Source organism: Paramisgurnus dabryanus, chromosome 4 (assembly GCF_030506205.2).
Source record: "Paramisgurnus dabryanus chromosome 4, PD_genome_1.1, whole genome shotgun sequence".
Lineage (NCBI taxonomy): Eukaryota > Metazoa > Chordata > Actinopteri > Cypriniformes > Cobitidae > Paramisgurnus > Paramisgurnus dabryanus.
The window spans coordinates 5292304-5304650 of NC_133340.1; the positions used below are offsets into that span (position 1 = coordinate 5292304).

At 37.5% G+C, this 12347-nt stretch overlaps 1 protein-coding gene across 1 annotated transcript; it reads left to right on the top strand.

The window, feature by feature from the left end:
• Positions 1–3335: 3335 nt before the first annotated feature.
• Positions 3336–10532, top strand: LOC135746800 (5-hydroxytryptamine receptor 4). Its single transcript, XM_065265496.2, has 2 exons — positions 3336–3454; positions 9163–10532. Exon 2 carries the CDS (start codon positions 9172–9174, stop codon positions 10243–10245), a length of 1074 nt encoding a protein of 357 aa, XP_065121568.1. The 5' UTR covers positions 3336–3454; positions 9163–9171; the 3' UTR covers positions 10246–10532.
• The last annotated feature ends 1815 nt before the right edge of the window (positions 10533–12347 follow it).

Below are 12347 nucleotides of genomic sequence, written 5' to 3' on the forward strand. Positions count from 1 at the left end.
ATTAAAACACATCATCAAAACTCACTTTGATTTGCATTACCTTACACTGCAAGTGTTACCATATCAGCAAAGGCTGCTAAAGTATTGATATTTACTCATGTGTGCAACAATGTAATGTAAGCTGTAATGCCTTCAATGAATTCTACCACTACATTATCCTTGATCATATTCATAATTAAAAGGGACTCTCATTATACAGGGCTCAATGTAACACATTACTGTCTGTTGGTTCCAGTCTGCTTTTTCAATAGCACAGATGCTCTCTCTCTGCCTCTCATGACAAACACTCACATTACATATGAATGACTGGACTGTAGACAGCGCTGGCCAAGGAGGCAGTGTGCCTTTTATCTGGAAGCAATTGAAAACCCCACATGTTTAATTAAAGCTCATGCTATACACTTGAGAGACTTGATCACAGATAGACGTTCCAGATACCTAGAGCGAGGCTTCACCTGCCTGAGGTGAGGGTTATGCGCATAGCATCTTATGTGTCCATCCAGAATGATCTCACGAGAAATCGTACTTAATTTACGAGTTGGCCACTTTGTATGAAAACATGTGATTATCATAAAAACGATAACAAAGCCGGACCCCCTAACCCCAGCATCACAGAGGCAAAAGCAACTCATCAAAAAATGTATGAATGTGGTTGTATGAATTAATATGAATAAGATAGAGTTGGTACTTCTAGCTTCACATGTTTCATGGATCAGCTGGATATTTTTTGTCTTGTGGTTAAGGGCTTTGGTGGTGGATTGGAAAGAATGATGAGCGGGATTTACTGTGGTATTGGGAAATATAATCTGATATACATATAATATACTGTACATATCCATAACATTAGGAAAATAATTTTAAAAATCATAGCAAAGTTGCTTTATACAAACTGCAAGTCGGTTTTGATAAAATTATCAGCATAATGTAATGAACCTTACAAAATGAACTGTATTGTTTTTATTACCTTAGAATGGGCTGTTATTGGCCCTGTCCCAAATGGCGCACTTCATGTGGACCCTCGGTCTCTTGGCTTTGAAATTGCCCATGTTCACTTAGTCTACGATTCCGTATGGTGTCCCATCTGTCATTTTTATGCTTCGAAGTTTGCGCCCCCTTTGCACCCTTGATGTGGTCTTCGGGGGAGCCCGCACTGCTGCAAGCTTCACGCAACTTTACCAACCCAGAAGTCTCTGCAAAAGAGCAATCAGACCAATCAAATGATGGATGGGAGGAGTTTACATTGATGGGCAACTTCTTTTCTTATTTCCGGCGTGACGTTCGAGTCTGTCCCAAAATACGACACTGGTGCGCCCTTGTAGACTTGCATCAAGGCTCCTTAAAATCTGCACTACATGATGTCATCAAAGTGTGGTCTCTAACGGTCCATTCACACGGGGCGTAAGCGTTAACGCTTGACGGAAAGCTTGTCTAAAGCGTGGCCAACAGCCAATCACAGTGGGCTCAACCTATGCTCTGGTCTTCCATAAACAGAATTGGCTGACTCTGCCTAGGTTATTTGCATAAGGAGATCTGATTGGCTGACGCACGCGTTGCCGCTTGAAAAGTTGAGAAATGTTCAACTTTTGCTGCGAGCAACAGCACTGAGGTGGCGCCGACGGATCCACAATTCAGTTGGGCAACGCATGACGTCACCCATTAAAAGTGATTGGGAAGCGTTAATGCTTACACCCCGTGTGAATGCACCGTAAGGAACTCCACAAGTCTGGAGTGTGCCATGGGTCTCCTCACATGGAAGTTACCGCCATGTTTCTACAGTAGCCCTAAATGGACAAACCACTACAGAGTGCATTTCGTCCATACGTTGTCTCAGCCGACATGCTTTTTGTGTTCCAGCTATTCCATTTGCCTACCAGTCAGGAGTACTTGGCCGGATGACACTGTTGAATAGCACAGCAGTAGAGATGCCACAAGCAGATGTTCAAAATAGATCCATAACAACATTTCTTGGGAATCACACATTTTATGTATTAATATCAGTTTCAGTATACTAAGAGGAGCAGTGATCCGCTGGTTAACCACCTCGGTACAAACATGTGTTGACAAAAAATGAATCTCAGCTGCAGCGGTTCTTAATTTGAGTATTCTGATCACAAACAGCAGGAAAAATGCTCAATGCAAATAGTAAAATGCAACAAACCATATAATTACACAGTTAGGAGAGCAAATAAAATATGATGAACTTTTTTGGTGAAAAATGACTTCCCATATTTTTTTCGTTGTTGACGTCAAAGACCGTGTGTTGAAATAAACTTTATGGCATGTTATAAATTCATGTGTCACTTGGGATTATGGCTAATACTACAATATGCGGCCTAGTGTTTGTTAGGTGGTAGACTAGTACATCACAAGTTTTTATGTATTTCTATGAAATCCATGCTAAAGTGTCATAATCGAATTATGAGTTCTGAGCATTCGAGTTTGATTTTAATCATTGTTTCACTTTTTAAATCTTTGACATGACCTTACCCAATATTACAGGTATCAACGTTATGTTTTCAAAATGTTTTATGTTTTATCCAAAAAACACTTTAGCTGGGTTTTCACAGGCAGGGTCACATTTAAGGCAAATATCGGTGTTTGATCACATTGTTGTTTACTTTTGTACAAACAACAAATCAAGTCTTGTGTTGGTTTTCCAGTGTAATGCGTGAATCCGTATCCTGTAGGAAAATCATGAACCTGCTAGTCCTCTGCAGAACCGGCTATAGTAGGGCACTCACAAACATCAACGTGCAATTTATTGGGATAATCTGGGCATGCCGACATAGAAAAAAACATGCACATTTCACGCTGAAAAGCCTGGGAGTCGAATTCTGGAACTTTAGACAGCACTGTGCTCAGTCTCCAATCTCTCTTTCAATATCTGCACCTAGCATCACGTGTTGCATTAACGTTCATGTGTAAGCGCGGTTCAAAGGGTGATCAGATACACTGGTACAGGAATGCATAGCACAGGGACTGTCTGTAAATTCAGACTGATTTAATCTGTTAAGGGCAGATTCTCTTTACAGCACCATCCATCATCCTAGACTTAGGAACCGCAATTATTTCATCTGATACAGTATGTACACCACACAACACTAAACACTTTTTTCATACCAAGTCCAGGTGACTTTGATGTCTGAATAAGCTGTACAGAATAAAGCAAACAGTTCAGGAAATCTGTCGAATGCGAGGTTGATTTGCATAACAATGCCCAACTCTTAATAAGCAAGAGACGGGCACCCACACAAACGCCCCGCCTACATTCTGATCAAGAGGATCGGTTTAGTGGTTATTAATGTGGCATATGCAAATGAACACAGACACTTTTCCATCCTCACTTCACAAACAAGGCTGCCACTGATCACAACATCCAGTGGAAATGGAGAAAACAAGGAGAGTCAGCTAAACATAGTGGTTTAAAGGAAAAGCCATCGCTTTCATTCATAAGGTGAGTTTTTCTGCTCTTCTTCGCACTATAGAATCTGAATCAGGTAGATTGTGAATCTGATATGTTTTGATGCACCATACAAGTACTGAAATAATTTGATGGTCGATCACATTGGTTATTTATTTATTTTTTAAATAGATTTTTTTTAATTATTATTATTTAAGTTTAATTTTTAATTTCAAATCTATATTTTACTGTAAATATAGTTTTTGCCTTTAGGTATATATGTGACCCTGTTTGTTAAATCCAGTCTCTAAGTCTCTAATCTACGGTATTATGAGTCTAAGACAATCAAAGTTTAATTCTTTGACATGACCTTTGACTTGGTCAGTATTAGAAATATCAAGGTTATATTTTCACAAATTATGTAGGATGATTTTATGTAGAAAACAGTAAAATCACATATTGTGACTTTAGCTGGGTTTTCACAGACTGGGTCACGAATATATGGTATGTCTATCAACTTCATAATGTTATTCTTTATATTATGTTATTCTTTTTGGATTATATTACCATGAACCCTGTCTGTCCTTTCAGTGGTCCCATTTTTGATTGGCAGGTTCTTTCACATCCTATTAGTGTGGGAAGGATAGGTTCATGCTGTCAATTTTTTATATAGAGATTATAAATTTGTCTGACTCAGATTGACATTGGTGCCCAGTTCATTCTCTCCCCTCCTGTAAAGAAGTAAAAATATACTTTGAGTTGGCAGAATGCAACAATTTAATTTGGGTCAATTGCTTTGCTTGGAGCGCCCCAAGCAATTGGGATTCGTTCAAGAATAACAAACGAAGCAAACGATCGCAATAGAGTTGGATTAAGAGGTTTTAGTTTAAATATAAAGAGTTAAAGGATGAGTGGCAAACATTGCATGTTACCTTCAGCAATGGTAAGGCAGGCTCAAGACTTTAACTGTTTAGATAATATCCAGTACGATAAGCAGAGAAGGGATGTTGTTATGGAACAGAAGAGAGTTCTGTTATGGTCCGCAGGTGGGGAAAAACTGCCCCATATCTTTATTATGCACTTAGTATTAGCCAGTGTTTATGTCTTTAAATTGGAGCCAACTGGTTTAATTGGTCAAGTTTGAGATGGAGGACCACACACATACAGCATCTATTTTTCCATTCCATGTTCCTTTCCATTAAAGGATTACTCAATTTTCTAAAAAAAAAAAAAAATCCTGATAATTGACTTAACCCCATGTCATCCAAAATGTTGATGTCTTTCTTTGTTTAGTCGAGACAAAATTAAGCTTTTTAAGGAAACATTCCAGTATTTCTCTCAATTTAATAGACTTTAATGGACCCCAACAGTTTTACTGCAGCTTCAAATGGCTCTAAACCCATGGTTTTCAATCCACTGCTCTGCACATTTTGCATGTCTCCCTTATCTAACACACTTGATTCAGATCATCAGCCCATTAAGGGACAGATCAATGAACAGAACTTGGTGTGTCAGTTAAGGGAGACATACAAAATATGCAGAGCTGTGGGTCCCCTAGGACAATATTGAAAACCATTGCTCTAAACGATCCCAAACGAGGCATAAGGGTCTTATCTAGCAAAACCATTGTCATTTTCGGCAAGAAAAATATGTACTTTTAAACCATAACGTTTTGTCTTGCACTAGCCATGTGATGCGCCAGCGAAACCTCATGTAATGTGTCATCATGTCAAAAAGTCACACATGACATAAAATTAGTTCCAGTCCTTGATTCTGACTCATCAACAGCTGTGTTTATTTACTTTAAAGGGATAGTTCAGCCAAAAATTATATTATAAAACGGGTAGTTCTGGATCTTCATTCTGATTGGTTGAAACGCATTCTAAGCCGTGATAAAGTACCCCGGTAAACCCACGGTTCAGACCGCATTACATAAGTATCACTGCGCCACTGTTGCTGCGTACTGATTTATGAATATAAACACCACAGTCTTTAATCATATTTTTAATTGTATACAATTGCACAATTATGGCTATATCCAGATAAATTTCATCTCATCAATAAAGATAAAATTCTCCCTGAGGAGTTTATACCTCAAATTCATATTTCCGCTATCCACTGGGGGGCGATCTTACCCAACTTAAACACTGACGCGAGTAATATTTGTACTAATATAATATTTGTACTAATATAATTACAACTTATTTGTGTTTTATTTTATAAAATCCCGCTAACGTTATGAATATGAAGGAACCGTTTTATAAAAGCAATAACCCCCGTGAAGCAGTGGGGTTACAGTGCATTTTATAACAGCTAAGGGGGTTTAGGCACTCCGCTTTGCGTCGTGCCTAACAACGCCCCTTAGCTGTTATAAAATGCACTGGTAACCCACTGCTTCTTGGGGTTTATTGCTCTATTAAACCCATGATTTACTTAACTCCAAGCTGTCCGACATGCATATGTTCATCAGTTTTCAGACAGACACAATTTTAGTTATTTTAGAAAATGTCTTTGATGTTTCAGTTAATCAAATGTAAAGTTACAGGGTTCACTCCTTCAAAATAACTGAAAATGTGTTTTTCTGAAAAATTATGGACATATGCATCTCGGACGGCTTGGGGGTGAATAAATCGTGGGTTTAATATAATTTTTGGCCAAACTGTCCCTTTAAACACAGTTATGACCAGTGCCCCCTAACGATTTTGTGTATTATTTGCACAGCACCCTTAGCAAGGTAAACATTCTGTTCTTTGGAAAGAGGGCTTTTTGATATCAATAAGATTTTGGGGTTTAGTGCTGTATCATGAATAAGCCACATTTGACAAATTGCCGTACTGAAAATTTTTTTAATTTATAAGTGAACTGTCAAGACAAGAGAAAAACGGACAAAAATGAAATTGGTTGGAGGATGAAATCACTGCACTCTACAAACTAAGGGTACATACATATCCATAAAAATGAATGCTTATTTAAAAAAAATAACAGATCCACATTCTTTTCTGATTTTTAATTATTCATAGCACACATAAAACAGACAGATGTTTAAAAAATATAAAAGTGATAAAATAGTGCCATAATTGTTAAAATTCACACAGAATATTCCGATCTATAATCATCCACCTCCTAAAAATAGCAGCATCTGTGTTTGGTTTTATGATATTATCAAGGAAAAGCAAAATGGCAAATGTTTCTCTGTTTTTCTTGGTCCCATTGGAGGTAATTAATTTTTTATTGTTAATGAACTAAAACCATTTATTTGCACTTTTGCTTTCCTCTTTGCCAAACATCCCCAGATGTTGTTTGCAAGTTCTGTCACAGGCTGAGGAACATCACTGGGATGTTCATTCATTAGGAAATGACACTTTCTTCTGCTTGGCTGGATCTGACAGAATTCATTGGTGGTTTTAATTTAAAGTGACGCATATGTTTAAAAATGTAACAAAAGCTTTTTTAAAGAAATTAATCTCTTTCAAGTTTAAAGAATAAAATAGGTGTGACATATACTTATAAACCCTGTCTATTTTTAAACAGATGGCAATATGGACTAAGAGTTAAACTCTGCTAATGAAATTTTAAATAAATTTACACTCGGGCACATTGCAGGGATACCATTCCTGAAACAAGGTTGAGTCGAGGGCTTTTATTATTCTTGACAAATTGCTTGCTGGAAATGATCTAAAATATAGTTTAAAAAAAGAAATGTAGATTTAACCTGGGTTTCCCAGTCGGTTCTGCATTCCCAGCCTTACAAGAATTTCAGCGGCAGTTGTCACTTTGCAAAAATATTAATTGTAAAATTGAGTGATTATTATTATGTGGTGAAATAACACAACCGTTTTCATTACAATTTATCACGATATCGGTTTAACGGCAGTGCTTGATAATTTTTCAGCAAAGATTGTTTAAACATACTTTTTTTCATACAATTTTTCAAAACATCAAATCAAGCAGGTAGTCATTTGTCACAAGTTTCCCTAATGAATAGTTTTTTAGTTATATAAACCCTTATACAGTAGAGTTGAAAAATCTTAGGCCACCATGTCTCCACTGGATTTGTTGCTTTTGCAATTGCTTGTGACCATATATAAGTATTTCTCAATGTCTTTATTTAAATTAGTAAGAAAAACATTATGGACTAAGATGCATATTTAAGCTTCTTATATATATATGTATGTGTATATATATATATATATATATATATATATATATATATATATATATATATATATATATATATATATATATATATTACATTTTATATTGAATTTACTTAAAGCAAAGTCATTTGATCTTGAACACAATTTACTTGAAAACTTTCCCTATTTTGGTGACCAAGTCTCAAATCTGTTTATAACTTAACCCTTGTGCCTTGTTCCAATTCACTACACTTTTGTGTTGTTAGCGGCCAAAAAAGGCCACTAAATTAAACGGCTGTAAAAATGTATCAGATTAATATTTTTGTCATTTTTTTTTGCATAAATCTGTTAATCAACCTCAGTACTAATCAAAACTACCAAATGTTTCCACAAATGTCATGATTTTAACTCTTTAATTGCCAAGCTCATAAGTGATGCCACTGATTTGGAAAAAAAACACAAAATCACTGATTTTCAATATAAAAAGTGATTGTGGGCTGGATTTTTTCCACCCTTTTCACAGTCTTGGGCATGCCAAAGATTGGTAAAAACATTGGCTTTAATGCATTTTTAGTTTTTGTGCAGCATCAGATTAAATTTTTTTCTCCCTCATTTATTGTTTGTGGCAACCCAGTCTCACCCCATGGCGTCAATATTTGACGACACTTGACCATGCGTCAATATGTTGACGCGGAGGGTATACCTTTCGCGTCACTTTTTGACGAACTGGGGACTTCAATGCTATCAGGTACGCGAAATTCTCTTTCCTATTTTCTTACCATTTTCTACCATTTTCGCGTCGGTTTAGGGTTAGATTTACATAATGACATCCCTACCCAAACCTATCCCTAACCCCAATGTCAGGCGACAACTGTTTAATTTCGCGTACCTAATAGTATTGAAGTCCCCAGTTCGTCAAAAAGTGACGCGAAAGGTATACCCTCCGCGTCAACATATTGACGCATGGTCAAGTGTCGTCAAATATTGACGCCATGGGTGTGAGACTGTGTTATTTGTGGCCATTTTTTCCCCATTGACTTCCATTATAACAAAATGTTTTGATTGCAGAGCCATGACACCTTATTACCATGCATTCTTGATTCTTTGTGGCTTTTCCTTTTGCAAACAGGTAAAATTTGTCATTTTTACTGTTGATCACAAAGTGGCACCATTAACCCTTTAGTAGCCTGTGCAAAAAAACAGAGCTTAATTTCTGGTTTGTACAGTACATCACTTTTTATATTGAAAATCGTTCATTTTGTGTGTTTTTTCCCCCCAAATCAGTGACACCAATTATATACTTGGCAATAAAAGAGTTAAAATCATGGAATTTTTGCAAACATTTGGTAGTTTTGATTAACAGATTTATGCAAAAAAAAAAAAATGAATTTTTTTTTACAGCCGTTTAATTTAGTGGCCATTTTTGTTAAGTTTTTGAAAAATTTCAAAGCATTTTCTTAAAATATGTGTAAATATAAGATTTGACACCAAAAATCATTCAATTTGCTGAAACACAGAGAAAGTTGTGGGACAATTAAGACAAAAAATATCAAAAATGGCAAAAAATGGCCCCAAAAACACATAAGGGTTAAGATTCTCAAACTCTATCTCTCTTATTTATCACAGGTTGAAAGCATGGAAAACGTCTCAGAATGGATGGAGGAGAGCAACATCTCGCTTGACTCGGACTTTGAGCTTTGTGCCACATCCCGGAGCTCTGCTTCACGAGTTACCCTCTACGTCTTTATCATTGCTGGGATTATCTGCACCATTGTAGGCAACTTCCTGGTGGTGCTTTCCATTGCTTACTTCAAACAGCTGCAGTCTCCAACGTACTCATTTGTCATGTCTCTGGCGGTCGCTGACTTTCTTGTGGGGTTGGTTGTTATGCCCTACAGCATGGTAAGGACCGTGGAAGGCTGCTGGTATTTTGGCCCCACCTTCTGCCACCTTCACTCCAGCTTGGACGTGATGCTGTGCACGGCCTCCATCTTTCACCTGAGCTGCATCGCCTTTGACCGCTATTATGCCGTCTGCAACCCTCTGATATACTCCTGTAAGATGTCCCGCAAACGCGTGGCTCTTCTTATCGTGGTGTGCTGGGCCGTTCCTTTTCTGATCTCCTTTGGTCCTATTTTTCTGGGGCTGCACAAGCTTGGCGTAGACATTCCTTTGCCGGAGAACGTGTGTATCTTCTTGGTAAACCGCGTCTATGCTGTCATGGCATCTTTGGTTGCTTTCTACCTGCCTATGGCAACTATGCTGGTGGCCTACTGGAAGATCTTCAAAGCGGCAAAGCGACAGGCTATGCAGATAAACGCCATGGAGGCGCAGATGGCCACAGGCGTTGGCAAGGACTCCAGTAAGAAGCAGAGACATCGTAACTCCATAAGGAGAGAAAGGAAGGCGGCCAAAACTCTGGGCATCATCATGGGGGTATTTCTTCTCTTTTGGCTACCATTCTTTACTGTTAATATAGTTGACCCTTTCATTGAGTATGGGACTGCTGCCGTCATATGGGATGTGTTCCTGTGGTTGGGGTACGTCAACTCCTCACTAAACCCTTTCCTGTACGGTTTCTTCAACCGTTCTTTCCGAAGGGCTTTTTTCATGATCATGGGCTGCAGAATATGTCTGCACGGCTCAGCCCAAGGTATGGACCTCTCTCACTCGAAAAGAGATGCCAACGAGCGCACAGAGAACCAGTAGCTGAGGTTTACTTGTATATACAATGCATATACAAAAATGTAGGTTTTTATTTTTGTATAAACTCTCCAAAAGTTGTTTCTGTGTTTATATGTTGTTTGCTGATAACCTGTGAGGTTGCAACAAATGAAATGTTGTTTATTCTGAGATAATACAGTAACCCCCAGAGGAAACTTTAAGGTGACAACATGATAAATGATAAACCGCATGCAACTTCGATGGTGGATCGTACTTGTATGAATATGTTTGTTTTCGTCCAAATATATGTTTACTCTATGAATAAAATTGGCTGTCTGGTCTGGATTTATTTTTTGTCAAAGATTTGGTGCTCTGCAGCAGTTTATCCTCCAATCTCTTGCACAATCCATTGTCAACCCTGCTGAAAGGTTCATTCACAGTAACAGATAAAAATTATGTACTGTTTATAATAAATAGCACTCTGTATATAGAAGTACAAGCTGTTACGGGTGAATCATGAAATTATTGTTTTAACACATTTTGTCCTGTGCAAAAACATTTCTGGTATTTTAACAAAATAAGGCCACGTGTGATGAAAAACACAATAAGGAACAACCAAGGAACAGAAAGTTTTTTATATATTTCAAGCTTTTAAAGTGACATAGCCAGTACAGTACATGCGGTGTCTATCAACAGACACACACTAAAGGCATGTGACACATCCTCCCTTGTCACAGATTAGCAGCCTTGACCTGCTAAAAATCACGGTCATAGCTGATATATGTTTGAGATTAAATGATGATGGAAATGAAATCTTGGACGTGGTAGTCTTTTCTTGATATTTTAATAGTTACGAAACAAGTAGAAAAAGGCTCGACTGAGAATTGGCACCAGACGGTCTGCCTGCGGTCATGAGGTAAGCAAAGGGTGATTGTTCAGTCAAAAATTGTTTACAGTGTCACTTACTGCAGTCCACTTCATTGTGAATGATATGACTGTAGATGGTATGGTATGTGAGAATTTAGTTCAAAACAAAAGCATCCCTTAAGAAAACCATGAACAACTGTTTGGGCATTTTAATGCAAGGCCTACGAAGTCCACAGTAAACAGGGGAGGACAAGTTTTTAAAATGCTTCGCTCTTCAGCACATTCTTAAATGGAAAAGGAAATAACTTGTTCGTTATTTTTTTTATCAATGCGGGGCTTTAAAAATGATTTACACACAAGTTATCCTCACAAGCCCCACATTTCTGTCACTACACGTCTGTCACTTTGGCATTCAAACATAATGTGAAATTATTCAGAGCTGTTTTCCCAGAATCATGTCTTAGGAGAGCTTGTCTTGCTAGTTTTGCTTGTTCATGTACAAGTCGTGTTGCTGTCAAGTGTATGGTAGAAATTTAAAATTGGTTTTAGGAGTGAACTGTACTGGTCGTCTGTTTTTTGTCATTTAAGGAATAGTACATTCACTCACACTCATGTTCTTCTAAATCTCGAACCACTTTTGTCATTAATGAAACAAGTGAAGCATGTGATATTTGGTGCGAAGAACAGACAAACATTGAAGTTGTTAAATATAACCATTGAAGTGTGATATGATATTTGACTTGTATGATTGTGAATGAATCATTTCAATCATTTGGTTGCCCTAGTATAGAAAAACAGCATTTCAGTTTTCAGTGGTTAACTACTCATAAACTATTATGAAAATATTATCAGGTAAATTTTGGTCCGTACGACATAAAATTATCATTGGGGTGGTTTTCCGGACAGGGCTTATCCAAAAATGCAGGTTTGAGCTGCCTTCGTTTAAAAACATCTTCCACTGACATACCTTAACATATATAAGTGCCATTGTTTTACCTCAAGATCTACACCAGTAATGTTTTTATAAGTTATGTTTTACATTTCCTAATATAACTAAGGCCTAGTCCTGGCTTAACCTAAACCCTGTCCGGGGATCCACCCCCTTTATGACTTCAAAAGTATTTAAAAACATCAGATGAGCTATACTGTATAGACATTTAGGATTCTTTAAACAATACTTTAATGGTGGTTTTGCATGAATTTTAAGTTTGGGCTTAACTAATCCTGTAATAGGTAGGTAACACCATCAAATTTGCTTGTCCCCATAGCCTAGCGGAAAA

Coding starts and splice junctions, on each gene's coding strand:
- LOC135746800 (XM_065265496.2), top strand. CDS start 9,172: ATGGAAAACGTCTCAGAATGGATGGAGGAGAGCAACATCTCGCTTGAC.